This window comes from Oncorhynchus masou, chromosome 21 (assembly GCF_036934945.1).
Source record: "Oncorhynchus masou masou isolate Uvic2021 chromosome 21, UVic_Omas_1.1, whole genome shotgun sequence".
Classification (NCBI taxonomy): domain Eukaryota; kingdom Metazoa; phylum Chordata; class Actinopteri; order Salmoniformes; family Salmonidae; genus Oncorhynchus; species Oncorhynchus masou.
The window spans coordinates 51,555,481-51,576,865 of NC_088232.1; the positions used below are offsets into that span (position 1 = coordinate 51,555,481).

Consider the following 21,385-nt stretch of genomic DNA (forward strand, 5'->3'; position numbering starts at 1 on the left):
GTCAGTTTAGAACAAATTATTATTTACAATGACGGTCTACTCCGGCTAAACCCGGACAACGCTGGGCCAATTGTGCACCGCCCTATGGGACTCCTAATCATGGCCGGTTGTGATACAGCCTGGAATCAAACCAGGGACTGTAGTGACTCCTCTAGCACTGAGATGCAGTGCCTTAGACCGCTGCGCCACTCGGTAACCCTAATAAGAATGACTGATCTACTGTATAATAAAAATGTCTTTTTGAATTTGATCACCCAAAAAGTGGATGTATTACAGCTTTAATTAAACAGAAATTAAACTTTAAATGAAACTCACATGGCCAGATCAGCTAAATACAAAACGGTGATAAGTCATTTGATTAATCAGGCTTCTTGCACACTGCCGTTTCTGTGCTCAGATCCATGCTTGTTTCTAAATGTGTGTGTTTTAATATAATTACAGCCGGCCACTATCAGTATGATCGTTAAATCAGGGCTAAAGCTATTTATTGTGTCGTGGTGTTGTGGTTAGGGGCAAGGAGACATGTTGGTGGTAGGAATGTTGTTTTAAAAAAAAAAATGCACATCAATGTCCCTTTTCATTATATTACTCATTACATTGTACTTATTCATTCAAATATATTAACAAAAAATGCATGTTGCATACCGAAGTGTAAAACTAAATTACACTCCAAAATTACATTCTCAGATGTTTTCAGACCACTGATGTACAAAACTCAGGTCTCAAAATGTGAAGGTTGTCATGAATCTTTCCCTGGTGGCCATGCTGCAGAGTGGTCACTAGCTGGCACATACAATCTGATTTTTAAACCTTACCCTAACCTTAACCACACTGCTAACCCTAATGCTTAACCCTAACTTAAAATTTACGATGTAGCCAATTTTGACATTGCAGCTGGCTCATTTTAGCGTACAAAAATCGCTCAGTTTTGCCTCCAGGACAAGATTCATGACAATAAATATCAACCACAACATTGCAGAATGTGATTTTGTAGTGTAATGTGCCTTTTAACTTCAAGTGGCATTCCTCAAATTGCAATTCGACATAGCACAAAACAGAATCCAGATGGAAAATGTCTCCACTGTGTCAACTTCAAATAGAATGAACCTAGTGTCTTTGTTTTTTATCAGGGTCCATCAGGAGAGACCCGGCTCCCCTGTACCAAGCTGTGTATCTTTGAAGAGTGAACAGTCTATGGCAGATATAATCAACTTCAGTGATGGAGACTCTACCCATGAACCAAGGTACAGTAAAACTCTATCTATCTATCTATCTATCTATCTATCTATCTATCTATCTATCTATCTATCTATCTATCTATCTATCTATCTATCTACTTTGCCAAAGCAAGTAAGGTAGATAATATATAAAGTGAAATAAACAATAAAAATTAACAGTAGACATCACACATACAGAAGTTTCAAAACAATAAAGACATTACAAATGTCGTATTATATATATATATATACAGTGTTTTTACAATGTACAAATGGTAAAGGATAAAAGATAAAATAAATAAGCATAGATATGGGTTGTATTTACAATGGTGCGTGTTCTTCACTGGTTGCCCTTTTCTCGTGGCAACAGGTCACAAATCTTGCTGCTCTGATGGCACACTGTGGAATTTCACCCAGTAGATATGGGAGTTTTTCAAAATTGGATTTGTTTTCGAATTCTTATCTATCTATCTAAAAAAATAATGGAACCCGTTGAATCATAGGATGATTCTTAAATGGAACCCGTTGAATCATAGGATGATTCTTAAATGGAACCCGTTGAATCATAGGATGATTCCTAAATGGAACCCGTTGAATCATAGGATGATTCCTACATGTAACCCGTTGAATCATAGGATGATTCCTACATGTAACCCGTTGAATCATAGGATGATTCCTACATGTAACCCTGTGAATTATAGGATGATTCCTACATGGAACCCTGTGAGTCATAGGATGATTCCTACATGGAACCCTGTGAGTCATAGGATGATTCCTACATGGAACCCTGTGAGTCATAGGATGATTCCTACATGGAACCCTGTGAGTCATAGGATGATTCCTACATGGAACCCTGTGAGTCATAGGATGATTCCTACATGGAACCCTGTGAGTCATAGGATGATTCCTACATGGAACCCTGTGAGTCATAGGATGATTCCTACATGGAACCCTGTGAGTCATAGGATGATTCCTACATGGAACCCTGTGAGTCATAGGATGATTCCTACATGGAACCCTGTGAGTCATAGGATGATTCCTACATGGAACCCTGTGAGTCATAGGATGATTCCTACATGGAACCCTGTGAGTCATAGGATGATTCCTACATGGAACCCTGTGAGTCATAGGATGATTCCTACATGGAACCCTGTGAGTCATAGGATGATTCCTACATGGAACCCTGTGAGTCATAGGATGATTCCTACATGGAACCCTGTGAGTCATAGGATGATTCCTACATGGAACCCTGTGAATCATAGGATGATTCCTAAATGGAACCCTGTGAGTCATAGGATGATTCCTAAATGGAACCCTGTGAGTCATAGGATGATTCCTACATGGAACCCTGTGAGTCATAGGATGATTCCTACATGGAACCCTGTGAATCATAGGATGATTCCTAAATGGAACCCTGTGAGTCATAGGATGATTCCTACATGGAACCCTGTGAGTCATAGGATGATTCCTACATGGAACCCTGTGAGTCATAGGATGATTCCTAAATGGAACCCTGTGAGTCATAGGATGATTCCTACATGGAACCCTGTGAGTCATAGGATGATTCCTAAATGGAACCCTGTGAGTCATAGGATGATTCCTAAATGGAACCCTGTGAGTCATAGGATGATTCCTACATGGAACCCTGTGAGTCATAGGATGATTCCTAAATGGAACCCTGTGAGTCATAGGATGATTCCTACATGGAACCCTGTGAGTCATAGGATGATTCCTACATGGAACCCTGTGAGTCATAGGATGATTCCTAAATGGAACCCTATTTCCTTTATAGTACACTACTTTAAAAAAAAAAAATCGAAGTCACATAGTCAGATTTTTTCAGTCATCCGTTGTACGAAAACAGCAGTGGTGGAAAAAAGTACCCAATTGTTATACTTGAGTATAAGTAAAGATACCATAATAGAAGATGACTCAAGTTAAAGTCTCCTAGTAAAATACCACTTGAGTAAAAGTCTTAAAGTATTTGGTTTTAAATATACTTAAGTATCAAAAGTAAATTAAATTGCTAAAATATACTTAAGCATCAAAAGTAAAAATCAAATAAAAAATCAAATTCCTTACATGAAGCAAACCAGACTTCACTATTTTCTTGTTTTTTTTTTAGCCAGAGGGCACACTCCAACACTTGGACATCTTTTCCAAATTAAGCATGTCTGTTTAGTGAGTCCACCAGATCAGAGGCAGTAGGGATGGACCAGGGATGTTCTCTGTTTAGTGAGTCCACCAGATCAGAGGCAGTAGTGATGACCAGGGATGTTCTCTGTTTAGTGAGTCTACCAGATCAGAGGCAGTAGGGACGACCAGGGATGTTCTCTGTTAGTGAGTCCACCAGATCAGAGGCAGTAGGGATGAGCAGGGATGTTCTCTGTTTAGTGAGTCCACCAGATCAGAGGCAGTAGGGATGGACCAGGGATGTTCTCTGTTTAGTGAGTCCACCAGATCAGAGGCAGTAGGGATGGACCAGGGATGTTCTCTGTTTAGTGAGTCCACCAGATCAGAGGCAGTAGGGATGGACCAGGGATGTTCTCTGTTTAGTGAGTCCACCAGATCAGAGGCAGTAGGGATGACCAGGGATGTTCTCTGTTTAGTGAGTCCACCAGATCAGAGGCAGTAGGGATGAGCAGGGATGTTCTCTGTTTAGTGAGTCCACCAGATCAGAGGCAGTAGGGATGGACCAGGGATGTTCTCTGTTTAGTGAGTCCACCAGATCAGAGGCAGTAGGGATGGACCAGGGATGTTCTCTGTTTAGTGAGTCCACCAGATCAGAGGCAGTAGGGATGGACCAGGGATGTTCTCTGTTTAGTGAGTCCACCAGATCAGAGGCAGTAGGGATGACCAGGGATGTTCTCTGTTTAGTGAGTCCACCAGATCAGAGGCAGTAGGGATGGCCAGGGATGTTCTCTGTTTAGTGAGTCCACCAGATCAGAGGCAGTAGGGATGACCAGGGATGTTCTCTGTTTAGTGAGACAGTCAGATCAGAGGCAGTAGGGATGACCAGGGATGTTCTCTGTTTAGTGAGTCCACCAGATCAGAGGCAGTAGGGATGACCAGGGATGTTCTCTGTTTAGTGAGTCCACCAGATCAGAGGCAGTAGGGATGACCAGGGATGTTCTCTGTTTAGTGAGTCCACCAGATCAGAGGCAGTAGGGATGGACCAGGGATGTTCTCTGTTTAGTGAGTCCACCAGATCAGAGGCAGTAGGGATGACCAGGGATGTTCTCTGTTTAGTGAGTCCACCAGATCAGAGGCAGTAGGGATGGACCAGGGATGTTCTCTGTTTAGTGATTCCACCAGATCAGAGGCAGTAGGGATGGACCAGGGATGTTCTCTGTTTAGTGAGTCCACCAGATCAGAGGCAGTAGGGATGACCAGGGATGTTCTCTGTTTAGTGAGTCCACCAGATCAGAGGCAGTAGGGATGACCAGGGATGTTCTCTGTTTAGTGAGTCCACCAGATCAGAGGCAGTAGGGATGACCAGGGATGTTCTCTGTTTAGTGAGTCCACCAGATCAGAGGCAGTAGGGATGACCAGGGATGTTCTCTGTTTAGTGAGACAGTCAGATCAGAGGCAGTAGGGATGACCAGGGATGTTCTCTGTTTAGTGAGACAGTCAGATCAGAGGCAGTAGGGATGACCAGGGATGTTCTCTGTTTAGTGAGACAGTCAGATCAGAGGCAGTAGGGATGACCAGGGATGTTCTCTGTTTAGTGAGACAGTCAGATCAGAGGCAGTAGGGATGACCAGGGATGTTCTCTGTTTAGTGAGACAGTCAGATCAGAGGCAGTAGGGATGACCAGGGATGTTCTCTGTTTAGTGAGTCCACCAGATCAGAGGCAGTAGGGATGGACCAGGGATGTTCTCTGTTTAGTGTGTTGAAGGCAAAGTAAAAGTTGTTTAAAATATGAATAGTAAAGTTCAGATACCCACCAAAAAACACCTTGAGATGTACTTCAAAGTATTTTTACTGAAGGACTTTACACCACTGCAAAACAAATGGACTCAACTTGACATAGACTCTGAAAACCAGACCACTGGGAACAAACTGGTTCAATCAACGTTGTTTCAATCTAATTTGTCAACGTATTGTGACATGGCACCTACGTGGAAAATATATTGGATTTGAAAAAAGTAATCAACCTGTTGTTTTGAGGGTGAAATTTCAACCACAGGCTTATGTCATCAGTATAACCGCATTTCAACATAGACAAAACATTACATGAAATTTGTTGAATGTGTACCTTTAAAACAATGTCAGATTTTCAACGTTATATCTTCCATCAGAAAATAAAACAGTAGGTTGGGCTACACCTCCTAGGGGAGAATTGATCTATAGCTACGGATTGGTCTCCCACCCAAGGCTTTAACCAATCCCAGCCCTGCTTAGCTATGATATTTGTCCCTGACCAATACCGACGTGCTATCGTGATAATGCTTGTTGAGAGATCTCCACATTGATTCACTGTCTATAGAAGTCATCTCAAAGGGTAGGTTTAACAGAGCAAATGAAATATGACTATGCTTTATCAATCATCAATGATGATATTGCATTTGCAAAGCCATCAACAGCAATTGTTTAAATTCAACCCAGAATTCAACAACAAAAATTGTCAATAGCATAAGCCTTGGGTTTCAAGCTCTGGTTGATTTAAAATTCAATGATATATAGTGATCTTGAATTGTGTTTGATTGTCAACGCAACCAAATATCAACATTTGAAGATATTGTATCTTCTGCTTGGATGGTTCCGTCTGTACCACTGACTTAGTCTGACTTAGTCTGGCTTTAATGTCAGTTTTTCTACAAATTAATAATTGATATGTTGCATTCACTTCTCCATTGCAAACAAAAATTGAAGATAAAGAATAGGATTAAATCAAATCAAATTTGTATTTTAAAGTGCTTAAAAACATTTATTTGATTTAGTCCTATTCTATAACATTAATTTTTGGTAAAGAGGGAGACGTGAATCCAACATATACATTATTAATTTGTAGACAAACTGGAATGAAAGCCAGACTAGCAAACTGGAATGAAAGCCAGACTAGCAAACTGGAATGAAAGCCAGACTAGCAAACTGGAATGAAAGCCAGACTAGCAAACTGGAATGAAAGCCAGACTAGCAAACTGGAATGAAAGCCAGACTAGCAAACTGGAATGAAAGCCAGACTAGCAAACTGGGATGAAAGCCAGACTAACAAACTGGGATGAAAGCCAGACTAACAAACTGGAATTAAAGCCAGAGTAAATTAGTGTCTCGATCCAAGCAGAAGATAAATCTCCTACAAATGTTGATATTTGTTTGCGTTGTCAACCAAACACAATTTAATATTACTTTTGTAAGACAGTAAATAGCCTAAAATTAAGGCTGTTTTCCAAACTAATGTAACATTCAACCTTAAAATGAGTAACACATCCATGGCCACATTTTGAGGTTACTGTAACTATAAATGTCTTCTTATGTGATCATATAAAGCGTGCATGTTCAAGATGGCATGCAAGGGTCGCCGCAGGTCAGTGGAGATCTTCACATTGCTGTAATAATCTGTCAGAATCTCAAACGACATTGATCACTTGCACTATGTACTTTTATTGTAATCTCAACTGCAATCCAGGTTGTTTGGTTCTGCTATTAGATGAAGCACAGTGATAACACATTAATCTGATGTTTAAATAAACAAAATATCTGACATTGTCTTCCCATTTTAAATTTGCTGTGATTTTAAATGGTTGAAAGCGCAGTGATAAAAATGTGGGTGACATTGTTCGTGCATTGGAATATGGCTGTGCTTTTAGATGGTTGAAAGCAAAGTGATAACACATTGGAAATTCAACTAACATTTTGTGTGGGTGAATATAGCTTGTAATGTCATTGATCAATGTTTCAACTAAATATTACTCAACTATCCACGTTAACATGATGTAGGTTACCCAGTGGGAGGACTAAGGTCCATTTGAGTTGAAGGCAGTCAATTCAGGAAGTAAACTTAAGTAACAATTCAACATTAGAAAAAAAGCCTATATATTTTCAATGACTGAGGAATAGAATCTATTTATGTACGTTTTTTTTTTAAACTTTATTTAATTAAATTAAAATCACTTCCTGAATTGACTGCTTACAATTTGAATTGACCCCAACCCGGCTGGAAACATCTGACAATGTGATTTTAGAGAGAAATGTTCCTCTACAGTAAAGTGGTATTCCTTAAATCGCAGTTTAACATACCACAAAACAGCATCCAGATTAAAAAACAATGTTTTTCCATGTGTGAATGTGTTATCCAATGTGTTTCTATAGGCTAATAGCATTAAGGCCAAATCCAATGTTTCAACAACAACAAAAATCTCATCAGTCTACAGACAATACCACATAATGACAAAGCAAAAACTGTTTTCTTGAAATTGTTGCTAATATATTAAAAAGAAAAAACACATAGCTTATTTACATAAGTATTCAAACCCTTTGCTATTAGACTTGAAATTGAGCTCAGGTGCATCCTGTTTCCATTGATTATCCTTCAGATGTTTCTACAACTTGATTGGAGTCCACCTGTGGTGAATTCAATTGATTGGACATGATTTGGAAAGGCACACACCTGTCTATATAGTGTCCCACAGCTGACAGTGCATGTCAGAACAAAAACCAAGCCATGAGGTCAAAGGAATTGTCCGTAGAGCTCCGAGACAGGATTTTGTCAAGGCAGAGATCTGGGGAAGGGTACCAAAGAATGTCTGCAGCATTGAAGGTTACAAATAAATACAGTGGCCTCCATCATTCTTAGATGGAAGAAGTTTGGAACCACCAAGACCCTTCCTACGGCTGGCCACCCGGCCAAACTGACCAATCAGGGGTGAAGGGCCTTGGTCAGGGAGGTGCCCAAGAACCCGATGGTCACTCTGACAGAGCTCCAGAGTTCCTCTGTGGAGATGTGAGAACCTACCAGAAGGACAACCATCTCTGCAGCACTGCAACACTGGGAGACGAGTCAGATTGAGGGGAAGATAAACGGAGCAAAGTACAGAGAGAACCTTGATGAAAACGCTTGTGACCTCAGACTGGAACGAAGGTTCACCTTCCAACAGGTCAATGACCCTAAGCACACAGCCAAGACAATGTAGGAGTGGCTTCGGGACAAGTCTTTGAATGTTCTTGAGTGGCCCAGCCAGAGCCCGGTCTTGAACCCGGTCAAACATCTCTGGAGAGACCTGAAAATAGCTGTGCAGCTACTCTCCCCATCCAACCTGACATAGCTTGAGAGGATCTGTAGAGAAGAATGGGAGAAACTCCCCAAATAGAGGTGTGCCAAGCTTGTAGCATCACACCCAAGAAGACTTGAGGCTGTAATCCCTGCCAAAGATGCTTCAACAAAGTACTGAGTAAAAAGTCTGAATACCTACGTAAATGTGATATTTCAGTTTTTCTTTTTAAGCTAAAATTTCTAAAATCTGTTTTTGCTTTGTCATTATGGGGTACAATTTAGAATCAGTCTGTAATGTAACAAAATGTGGAAAAAGTCAAGGAGTCTGAATATTTTCTGAATGCACTGTATACCTACAAGGGTTCTAAAATTCAAAATCAAATAGCTACCTAAATGATTCATGGTATGACCATCATAAAACAATTCTTAGCATTCTCAAGTATTTAAGGAAAGCAAATTGGCTTGCCCCAGAAGTGTAGAGTTCCAGTGACGAGGGTTTTGAGATATCTATTTATGATGCTAGAAAGTGAATTGTATAGATCAATAAAAACAAGGGCTATTTAAATAACTTTAAAAAAAACGCTTTACAAGTACAGTATTTATTTGTTATTTTACTAGGTAAGTTGACTGAGAACACATTCTCATTTGCAGCAACCATCTGGGGAAGAGTAATGAGCCAATTGTAAACTGGGGATTATTAGATGACCGTGATGGTCAGATTGGGAATTTAGCCAGGACACCGGGGTTAACACCCCTACGATAAGTGCAATGGGATCTTTAATGACCTCAGAGAGTCAGGACACCCATTTAACGTCCCATCCGAAAGACTGCACCCGACACAGCGCAACGTCCCCAATCACTGCTCTGGGGAATTGGGATATTTTTTTAGACGAGAGGAAAGAGTGCCTCCTACTGGCCCTCCAACACCATTTCCAGCTGCATCTGGTCTCCCATCCAGGGACTGACCAGGACAACCCTGCTTAGCTTCAGAAGCAAGCCAGCAGTGGTATGCAGGATAATCACTGTTTGTCAGTTTTATGTAATTGGTGTTACCACCTTGAAAATCACTCATTACAAAAATATACGAGCACCTTGAGCATTTTCTCCAGTGTGCAAATTGTTACCGGGAGAGGGCTCTGTATTAAAGAAAATGATTAGTTAATCACACCCTTTTAGTGTGTTATAAATGTTTGTGTTCTGTTGAAACTATGCCTTTTCTAAATCCAAAATGTAATTTAGTGTTACTCAATTTAATTAAGTGAAATAACAATTTGAGCAAAATGATTAATCATATAACATTTAGTAAATTTATTTTTTAAACATTGATGACCTTAGATTTTAGCATTTGTGGCCTCCATTTCAGAAAAAAATGCCTCATTGGTGTTACCATCGTTGGTGTTACTAATCCTACTGATGGCACAATGTCATCATATTGGTAAAATATATATATTTGAAGTAATTAAGTTTCCACAAAATCTTTAAAAATGAAGTACATTTTTTCCAAATTGCCATGCCTAAATGTCACCATAATTCAAGAAAGACCTACATGTGCAGAGTGCAGGGCTGTTTAGTGCACAGGAAAGGGGCGGCAGGGTAGCCTAGTGGTTAGAGCGTTGGACTAGCAACCGGAAGGTTGCAAGTTCAAATCCCCGAGCTGACAAAGTACAAATCTGTCGTTCTGCCCCTGAACAGGCAGTTAACCCACTGTTCCCAGGCCGTCATTGAAAATAAGAATTTGTTCTTAACTGACTTGCCTGGTTAAATAAAGGTTAAATAAAGGTTAAATAAAGGGTATTCTGAACACAGGTCTCACAGCCACTCCATATGTACTGTATAATAGGCCATGGTTGCCTGACATTTTGTTTTCATGATAAGAGTCAAATGAAAATATATTTTTCTAAACAATTGAAAGCAAAAACATGTTCTGCAAAAAAATATTCTGAATTTCTTCTTCTTCTTTTTTTCAGAACAATTGGTGACCAAGAGCAGAGGTCAGAGTCAGACATTCCGAGTGGTCAGTATTCTTGTTCACTGATTGGCCAGCTTTAGTCCTTTCTTGGTATCAATTCATAAGGAATGGATCACTATGATTGTTTAAATTAAATCATTAATAAATTATACCTTGTTTTAAAGGGATAGTTCTCTCAAAATACAGCTTCATGATGTTTTCCAACTTGTTTTGGCTGTAGTCGATCCCCAGGAAAGTTGTTGTGTGTGTGTTTCGATAACACTTCGACACAGTGTAGCAGCTAAAAACCTACTGTTGTCGCGACGACCCAGTCGACGCCCCAATCACGTAAAGACTTAATTTTCACACAAATGATGGTGCAGTGAAACATGATGCAATCATTTATTCAGTAAACAGTGTCAGTGGGGAGGACAGCAAATGGTTACTGTAGTCTGATGTCTCCTCTCCTACATTACTGTTGTCTGACGAGGGCTCCTCTCTTGTATTACTGTAGTCTGACGAGGGCTCCTCTCTTGTATTACTGTAGTCTGACGAGGGCTCCTCTCCTACATTACTGTAGTCTGACAAGGGCCCCTCTCTTGTATTACTGTAGTCTGACGAGGGCTCCTCTCTTGTATTACTGTAGTCTGACGAGGGCTCCTCTCTTGTATTACTGTAGTCTGACGAGGGCTCCTCTCTTGTATTACTGTAGTCTGACGAGGGCTCCTCTCCTACATTACTGTAGTCTGACAAGGGCCCCTCTCTTGTATTACTGTAGTCTGACGAGGGCTCCTCTCTTGTATTACTGTAGTCTGACGAGGGCTCCTCTCTTGTATTACTGTAGTCTGACGAGGGCTCCTACATTACTGTAGTCTGACGAGGGCGCCTCTCTTGTATTACTGTAGTCTGACGAGGGCTCCTACATTACTGTAGTCTGACGAGGGCTCCTCTCCTACATTACTGTTGTCTGACGAGGGCTCCTCTCTTGTATTACTGTAGTCTGACAAGGGCCCCTCTCTTGTATTACTGTAGTCTGACGAGGGCTCCTACATTACTGTAGTCTGACGAGGGCTCCTCCTGTATTACTGTAGTCTGACGAGGGCGCCTCTCTTGTATTTCTGTAGTCTGACGAGGGCTCCTACATTACTGTAGTCTGACGAGGGCCCCTCTCTTGTATTACTGTAGTCTGACGAGGGCGCCTCTCTTGTATTACTGTTGTCTGACGAGGGCTCCTCTCCTACATTACTGTTGTCTGACGAGGGCTCCTCTCTTGTATTACTGTAGTCTGACGAGGGCTCCTCTCCTACATTACTGTAGTCTGACAAGGGCCCCTCTCTTGTATTACTGTAGTCTGACGAGGGCTCCTCTCTTGTATTACTGTAGTCTGACGAGGGCTCCTACATTACTGTAGTCTGACGAGGGCGCCTCTCTTGTATTACTGTAGTCTGACGAGGGCTCCTACATTACTGTAGTCTGACGAGGGCTCCTCTCCTACATTACTGTTGTCTGACGAGGGCTCCTCTCTTGTATTACTGTAGTCTGACGAGGGCTCCTCCTGTATTACTGTAGTCTGACGAGGGCTCCTCCTGTATTACTGTAGTCTGACGAGGGCTCCTCTCTTGTATTACTGTAGTCTGACAAGGGCCCCTCTCTTGTATTACTGTAGTCTGACGAGGGCTCCTACATTACTGTAGTCTGACGAGGGCTCCTCTCCTACATTACTGTTGTCTGACGAGGGCTCCTCTCTTGTATTACTGTAGTCTGACGAGGGCTCCTCCTGTATTACTGTAGTCTGACGAGGGCTCCTCTCTTGTATTACTGTAGTCTGACAAGGGCCCCTCTCTTGTATTACTGTAGTCTGACAAGGGCTCCTCCTGTATTACTGTAGTCTGACGAGGGCTCCTCCTGTATTACTGTAGTCTGACGAGGGCTCCTCTCTTGTATTACTGTAGTCTGACGAGGGCTCCTCCTGTATTACTGTAGTCTGACGAGGGCTCCTCCTGTATTACTGTAGTCTGACGAGGGCTCCTCTCTTGTATTACTGTAGTCTGACAAGGGCCCCTCTCTTGTATTACTGTAGTCTGACGAGGGCTCCTACATTACTGTAGTCTGACGAGGGCGCCTCTCTTGTATTACTGTAGTCTGACAAGGGCTCCTACATTACTGTAGTCTGACGAGGGCCCCTCTCTTGTATTACTGTAGTCTGACGAGGGCTCCTCTCTTGTATTACTGTAGTCTGACGAGGGCTCCTACATTACTGTAGTCTGACGAGGGCGCCTCTCTTGTATTACTGTAGTCTGACAAGGGCCCCTCTCTTGTATTACTGTAGTCTGACGAGGGCTCCTACATTACTGTAGTCTGACGAGGGCCCCTCTCTTGTATTACTGTAGTCTGACGAGGGCTCCTACATTACTGTAGTCTGACAAGGGCGCCTCTCTTGTATTACTGTAGTCTGACAAGGGCTCCTCTCTTGTATTACTGTAGTCTGACGAGGGCTCCTCTCTTGTATTACTGTAGTCTGACGAGGGCTCATCTCCTACATTACTGTAGTCTGACGAGGGCGCCTCTCTTGTATTACTGTAGTCTGACGAGGGCTCCTCTCTTGTATTACTGTAGTCTGACGAGGGCGCCTCTCTTGTATTACTGTAGTCTGACGAGGGCGCCTCTCCTGTATTACTGTAGTCTGACAAGGGCCCCTCTCTTGTATTACTGTAGTCTGACGAGGGCTCCTACATTACTGTAGTCTGACGAGGGCTCCTACATTACTGTAGTCTGACGAGGGCTCCTCTCTTGTATTACTGTAGTCTGACGAGGGCGCCTCTCTTGTATTACTGTAGTCTGACAAGGGCCCCTCTCTTGTATTACTGTAGTCTGACGAGGGCTCCTACATTACTGTAGTCTGACGAGGGCCCCTCTCTTGTATTACTGTAGTCTGACGAGGGCTCCTACATTACTGTAGTCTGACGAGGGCGCCTCTCTTGTATTACTGTAGTCTGACGAGGGCTCCTCTCTTGTATTACTGTAGTCTGACGAGGGCTCCTCTCTTGTATTACTGTAGTCTGACGAGGGCTCATCTCCTACATTACTGTAGTCTGACGAGGGCGCCTCTCTTGTATTACTGTAGTCTGACGAGGGCTCCTCTCTTGTATTACTGTAGTCTGACGAGGGCGCCTCTCTTGTATTACTGTAGTCTGACGAGGGCTCCTCTCTTGTATTACTGTAGTCTGACGAGGGCGCCTCTCCTGTATTACTGTAGTCTGACAAGGGCCCCTCTCTTGTATTACTGTAGTCTGACGAGGGCTCCTACATTACTGTAGTCTGACGAGGGCTCCTACATTACTGTAGTCTGACGAGGGCTCCTCTCTTGTATTACTGTAGTCTGACGAGGGCGCCTCTCTTGTATTACTGTAGTCTGACGAGGGCTCCTCTCTTGTATTACTGTAGTCTGACGAGGGCTCCCTTCCTGTATTACTGTAATCTGACGAGGGCCCCTCTCTTGTATTACTGTAGTCTGACGAGGGCTCCTCTCCTACATTACTGTAGTCTGACGAGGGCTCCTCTCCTACATTACTGTAGTCTGACGAGGGCTCCTCTCCTACATTACTGTAGTCTGACGAGGGCTCCTCTCCTACATTACTGTAGTCTGACGAGGGCTCCTCTCCTACATTACTGTAGTCTGACGAGGGCTCCTCTCCTGTATTACTGTTGTCTGACGAGGGCTCCTCTCCTACATTACTGTAGTCTGACGAGGGCTCCTCTCCTGTATTACTGTTGTCTGACGAGGGCTCCTCTCTTGTATTACTGTAGTCTGACGAGGGCTCCTCTCTTGTATTACTGTAGTCTGACGAGGGCTCCTCTCCTACATTACTGTAGTCTGACGAGGGCTCCTCTCTTGTATTACTGTAGTCTGACGAGGGCTCCTACATTACTGTAGTCTGACGAGGGCTCCTCCTGTATTACTGTAGTCTGACGAGGGCTCCTCCTACATTACTGTAGTCTGACGAGGGATCCTCTCCTACATTACTGTAGTCTGACGAGGGCTCCTCTCTTGTATTACTGTAGTCTGACGAGGGCTCCTCTCTTGTATTACTGTAGTCTGACGAGGGCTCCTCTCCTACATTACTGTAGTCTGATGAGGGCTCCTCTCTTTGCTCATATCTGGCCAATGTAGTGAACTGTAATTATGTGAATGTTAGTTTGCGCGCAAGCAAATTATCATGTAAAATGTATTTATGCAGTGAACTTGTTTCCGCTCAGATCAGTCAAATAGAAAACTTTAGAAAACTTTGATAATTCAGATGTACACTTTTGTACTCAACCACCTCTGTGGAAAAAAAATACTTATCCAAAAACACAAAAATAGCCAAGGTAAGTGGACAAATCATATGAGATTGTGTTTTGAGTAGAAGATCCCTTTAATTACCCTCTATACTGCTAGAGCTAACAAAGTTAGTTATCATCCTGCATATCAGTGTTTCTAATATTGAGAGTCCTTATGACTGCATGTTATTCCTCCTAATACATTTATTTGACCAGTGATGCTGAAAATTATAAATGTAACTGTGAAAAGAATGGTTTCAGGATTATGGAAAATGTTTTTAATTTGCATTCCCCAAAAAATTGAGCTGTACACTACACTTTTTAGTAATTATCAGGGAACATTGAAATATCTGTCAAACTACATCTGTAAAGTTAATGATTTTGCTATTTATAATACTTGTTTCATCAAATAGATGAACTTCATCCGGTGTATCAACTCAAATCTACCCTGAAGAAGAGACATGAATGCATATTTGAGGGAATAGCTAAACAAGGCCACTCAACACTTCTCAATAAGATCTACACAGAGCTCTACATCACAGAGGGTGGAAGCGGAGATGTCAATAACGAACATGAGGTGAGACAGATTGAAACGGCTTCCAGGAAATCAGCAGCACAAGGGACAAAAATCAAATGTAACGACATCTTTAAACCCTCACCTGGACAAGACAAACCTATCAAAACTGTGCTGACAAAGGGAGTTGCTGGCATTGGAAAAACTGTCTCTGTGCAGAAGTTCATTCTGGACTGGGCTGAAGGAAGAGCTAATCAGGATGTCCAATTCATATTTCCACTTCCTTTTCGGGAGCTGAATTTGATGAAAAATAAAAAAATCTGTTTGAATGAACTTATAGATCACTGTTTCATTGGGATTAGAGAATCTGGAATCTCCAACTTTGACAGCTACAAAGTTATGTTTGTTCTTGATGGTCTGGATGAGTTTCGACTTCCTCTAGACTTCAAGAACAACAAGAGCTGCTGTGATGTCACAGAGTCAACCTCCGTGGATGTGCTGCTAACAAACCTCATCAAGGGGAATCTGCTCCCCTCTGCTCTTGTCTGGATAACATCCCGACCAGCGGCAGCCAATCAGATTCCTCCAGAGTGTGTTGACCAGGTGACAGAGGTACAAGGTTTCAACGACCCACAGAAGGAGGAGTACTTCAAGAATAGAATCAGTGATGAGAACCTGGCCTGCAGAATCATCACACACATTAAGTCATCAAGGAGCCTCCACATCATGTGCCATATACCAGTCTTCAGTTGGATTACAGCCACTGTTCTAGAGAGACTGTTGTGTCAGGCAGAGAGTGTAGAGATGCCCAGGAATCAGACTCAAATGTACACACACTTCCTGGTATTTCAGACCAAACAAGGGATTCAGAAGTATCTTGAAGACCATGACCGTGATCCACACTGGGATAAAACGATAATTCTCTCTCTGGGAAAACTGGCCCTCAAACAACTGGAAAAAGGCAATCTGATCTTCTATGAGGAAGACCTAAGGGAGTGTGGCATTGATGTCAGAGAAGCATCAGTGTACTCAGGAGTGTGCACACAGATCTTCAGAGAGGAGTGTGGGCTGTACCAGGAGAATGTGTACTGCTTTGTGCATCTGAGCATCCAGGAGTTTCTTGCTGCGTTATATGTGTTTCTCACATTCAACCAAAGTAGAGAGAATCCACTGGTCAAAAAGAGATCTTCATTCAGGGACCAGGAATCATCAATCGGACACAAATCTACGATCGACTTCTACAACAGTGCAGTAGATAAAGCTTTACAGAGCGAGAATGGACACCTGGATCTGTTCCTCCGCTTTCTTCTGGGCCTTTCACTTGAGTCCAATCAGACTCTCCTACGAGGCCTACTGTCACAAACAGAGAGCAGCTCACTGACAAATGTGGAAACGGTCAAATACATCAACGAGAAGATAAGAGAGAATCCCTCACCAGAGAAATGCATCAATCTGTTCCATTGTCTGAATGAGCTGAATGACCACTATCTAGTGTGGGAGATGCAAAGCTACTTGAACTCAGGAAGTCTCTCAGAAGCCAAATTTTCACTTACAGAGTGGTCAGCTCTGGCCTTTGTGTTGCTGACTTCAGAAGAGGAGCTGGATGTTCTTGACCTCAATAGATTCTCCAGAACAGAGGAAGGTATTCTAAGGCTGCTGCCAGTGGTCAAAGCCTCCAGAACAGTTCTGTAAGTACTTATAATGGTTTCATAACTTGGCTGGGTGTGTTAGACTTAATATTTTGGCAGTTATGTTTGAAAATGTTCATTATGTTGATTCAATTTCAATTGATGTCCTATTCAGGTTGAATAGATGTAAACTCACAGAGAGATGCTTTAAAGAGTTGGCATCAGCTCTCAGCTCAAACTCCTCACAACTGAGAGAACTGGACCTGAGTGACAATGACCTGCAAGATTCGGGAGTGGGGCTGCTGTATGCCGGACTCGGGAATCCACAGTGCAAACTGGAAACACTGAGGTGAGGTTATTTACATTGGCCCTTATCAAATGAAGGTGCACAGATATGATCATAAAGTGGATTTTCCTACCCAAATATCGCAACGTAAGAGTGTGTGATTATGTTCGTTTCATGTCGCATGCAGGTAAACATTGAACTCTGATTTAACAATCAGATCCGTCAAATACGAAACTTTGATAAATCAGGCAGGCACCTTTGTTGGATCTGAACCACTGCCACTCGTGGATTACGAGTCCTGCGTATCACACTATTGCTTTTTGTCAACTCCGTCACTGATGGCTAACCACCTTCAGATTGATTTTGTTAGTCTATTGAATATATAGAATATTTTCTGCTAAAATATTTAAAAAATCACTGTTCTGCAACATAATACATATACAGTATTTTCTGTGTTAGACTTAAGTGATAGTGTTTGCTTTATAAATGTTGTATTATGGTCTAAATCTAGAAAAACATGCCAAAATGCTAAATCAAATCAATTGTATTTATATAGCCCTTCTTACATCAGCTGATATCTCAAAGTGCTGTACAGAAACCCAGCCTAAAACCCCAAACAGCAAGCAATGCAGGTGTAGAAGCACGGTGGCTAGGAAAAACTCCCTAGAAAGGCCAAAACCTAGGAAGAAACCTAGAGAGGAACCAGGCAATGAGTGGGGGCCAGTCCTTTTCTGGCTCTGCCGGCTGGAGATTATAACAGAACATGGCCAAGGTGTTCAAATGTTCATAAATGACCAGCAGGGTCAAATAATAATAATAATCACAGTAGTTGTTGAGGGTGCAACAAGTCAGCACCTCAGAAGTAAATGTCAATTGGCTTTTCATAGCTGATCATTAAGAGTATCTCTACCGCTCCTGCTATGTCTAAAGAGTTGAAAACAGCAGGTCTGGGAGAGGTATCATGTCTGGTGAACAGGTCAGGGTTCCATAGCCGCAGGCAGAACAGTTGAAACTGGAGCAGCAGCACGGCCAGGTGGACTGAGGACAATAAGGAGTCATCATGCCAGGTAGTCCTGAGCCATGGTCCTAGGGCTCAGGTCCTCCGAGAGAGAAAGAAGGAAAGAAAGAAGGAAAGAAAGAAGGAAAGAATTAGAGAGAGCATACTTAAATTCACACAGGACACCGTATAGGACAGGAGAAGTACTCCAGATATAACAAACTGACCCCAGCCCCCCTACACATACTGTAGCATAAATACTGGAGGCTGAGACAGGAGGGGTCAGGAGACACTGTGGCCCCATCCAATGATACCTCCGGACAGGGCCAAACAGGCAGGATATAACCCCACCCACTTTGCCAAAGCACAGCCCCCATATCACTAGAGGGATATCTTCAACCACCAACTTACCATCCTGAGACAAGGCCGAGTACAGCCCACAGAGATCTCCACCACAGCACAACCCAAGGCGGAGGCGCCAACCCAGACAGGAAGATTACGTCAGTGACTCAACCCACTCAAGTGACGCACCCCTCCTAGGCACGGCATGGCAAAGCACCAGTAAGCCAGTGACTCCTGTAATAGGGTTAACCCTGAAGCATTTAATAGTACTATAAAACAAAAGAAATAGAAGTTCTGAGTTTTTTTATTACATATTTGAATCATCTAATGTTAGAATTAAACAATCAATATTAACAATATTTTAAATATATATTTTGATAGACCAAAGTATCAGCTTTCATATCATGTAATGGAACAACCTAATTTTGTTCGAAAAAAATGAAACGCATAATACTCAAATTACTGGATTCAGGTCGACTTCATCAGACACCATAAAAGGCGTTTCATTTTTTAAATTATAGTCCAACAAGTGTTTTAAGGCCTTAAGAGAAATGTTGATTGTCCCGTCTTTCAAACAGCAACTTTTTTTCTCAGTCTAATGGCAAAATATGTAAAATAGCATGAGAACAAATTATCTGTTGGCATTTATAAAATAGTACCAAAACTTGTTATGATGATTTTTTTATACTGTATGATTTTTCTCACATTAAAACTGTGAATGGAAATGTAGTTAATAAGTCTATTGTTATGCCTCTGAAGTGATAATGGCCTGTTACTTTCATGAGTAGAATCTAAGTAGTGGATGATTCGTATCCAATTTGTGCTGTCCAATTTGTTTCATTTTAGGTTGAATAGCTGTAAACTCACAGAGAGATGTTGTGAACAGTTGGCCTTAGTTCTCATCTCAAGCTCAAACCTGAAAGAACTGGACCTGAGTGACAATGACCTGCAGGATTCAGGAGTGGAGCTGCTGTCTGCTGGACTGGGGAGTCTGCAATGTACACTGGAGACACTGAGGTGAATTATTGGAACGCTTGAGTTTACAACCATATTTACTTTGGCCTTCATTCATTAAATGAATGTGACTGATCATAAATTGTTAACATTAACAATTACATAATAATAATATGGCAACTACTGTCATTTTTTTTAAACAATTATAAAATGATAATAAGGCATATGTTGCTCACTTCAAGGCAAGCAACACTGAAGCATGCATGAGAGCATCAGCTGTTCCGGACAACTTTGTGATCACACTCTGACATTTTCAACCTGACTCTGACTGAGTCTGTAATACCAACATGTTTCAAGCAGACCACCATAGTCCCTGTGCCCAAGAACACAAAGGTATCCTGCCTAAGTGACTACCGACCTGTAGCACACATGTATGTAGCCATGAAGTGCTTTGAAAGGCTGATCAAGGCTCACATCAACACCATTATCGCAGAAACTCTAGACCCACTACAATTTGCATACCGCCCCAACACATCCACTGATGATTAAATCTCTAGAACACCCCACACTGCCCGTTCCTACCTAGACAAAAGGAACACCTATGTGAGAATGCTGTTCATTGACGACAGCTCAGCGTCCAACACCATCACTAAGCTAAGGACACTGGGACTAAACACCTCCCTCTGAAACTGGATCCTGGACTTCCTGATGGGCCTCCCCCAGGTGGTAAGGGTAGGTCACAACACATCTGCCACGCTGATCCTCAACACGGGGGCCCCTCAGGACTGCGTGCTCAGTCCCCTCCTGTACTCCTTGTTCACCGATGACTGCATGGTCAAGCCCGACTCCAACACCATCATTAAGTTTGCCGACGACACAACAGTGGTAGGCCTGATCACCGACAACGATGAGACAGACTATAGGGAGGAGGTCAGAGAACTGGCCGTTTGGTACCAGGATAACAACTTCTCCCTCAATGAGATTAAGACAAAGGAGATGATTGTGGACTACAGGAAAAGGAGGACTGAGCACTCCCCCATTCTCATCGACAGGGCTGTCGTAGAGCAGGTTGAGAGATTAAAGTTCCTTGGTGTCCACATCACCAACAAGCTATCATGGTCCAAACACACCAAGACAGTCATGAAGAGGGCACGACAAGTCTATTCCTTTCAGGGGACTGAAAAGATTTTGCATGGCTCCTCAGATCGGCGGCAGTGTAGCCTAGAGTTTAGAGAGTTGAACTAATAACCGGAAGGTTGCATGTTCAAACCCCCGAGCTGACAAGGTACAAATCTGTCGTTCTGCCCCTGAACAGGTAGTTAACCCACTGTTCCTAGGCCGTCAATGAAAATAAGAATTTGTTCTTAACTGACTTGCCTAGTTAAATAAAGGTCAAATAAATTTTTTTTAAAAGATCCTCAAAACGTTATGCAGCCGCACCATCGAGAGCATCACTGCCTGGGATAGCAACTGCTCGGCCTCCGACCGCAAGGCACTGCAGAAGATTGTGCGTATGGCCCAGTCCATCACTGGGGCCAAGCTTCCTGCCATCCAGGACCTTTATACCAGGTCAAAGATTCCAGATTGTCAAAGATTCCAGCCAGCCTGGTCATAGACAGACCTCTCTGCTACCGCACGGCAAGCAGTACCGGAGCTCTAAGTCTAGGTCCAAGGCTGCTTAACAGCTTCTACCACCAAACCATAAGACTCCTGAACAGCTAATCAAATGGCTACCCAGACTATTTGCACCAGACTATTTGCATTGCCCCCCGCCTATGCTGCTGCTATTCTCTGGTTATTTTCAATGCATACTCACTTTAACTGTACCTACATATTACCTCGAATGACTGCATTCTAACCTGTTGCCCCGCACATTGACTCTGTACCTGTACCCTCGTATATAATCTCACTACTGTTATTTTACAGCTGCTCTTTAATTATTATAATAATTGTTTTACTTATC

The 21,385-nt window shown here is 42.5% G+C and overlaps 1 protein-coding gene across 3 annotated transcripts in view; it reads left to right on the forward strand.

Moving 5' to 3' along the window:
- Nucleotides 1–21,385, forward strand: part of LOC135508492 (NACHT, LRR and PYD domains-containing protein 3-like) — a 37,506-nt gene that overhangs the window by 6,308 nt on the left and 9,813 nt on the right. For all 3 annotated transcript variants that reach the window (XM_064928730.1, XM_064928732.1, XM_064928733.1), the window contains exons 3-7: nucleotides 1,131–1,244; nucleotides 10,401–10,447; nucleotides 15,115–16,903; nucleotides 17,019–17,192; nucleotides 19,315–19,485. In XM_064928730.1, the coding sequence (XP_064784802.1) occupies nucleotides 1,131–1,244; nucleotides 10,401–10,447; nucleotides 15,115–16,903; nucleotides 17,019–17,192; nucleotides 19,315–19,485 (2,295 nt within the window). The remainder of the gene's footprint in view (nucleotides 1–1,130; nucleotides 1,245–10,400; nucleotides 10,448–15,114; nucleotides 16,904–17,018; nucleotides 17,193–19,314; nucleotides 19,486–21,385) is intronic.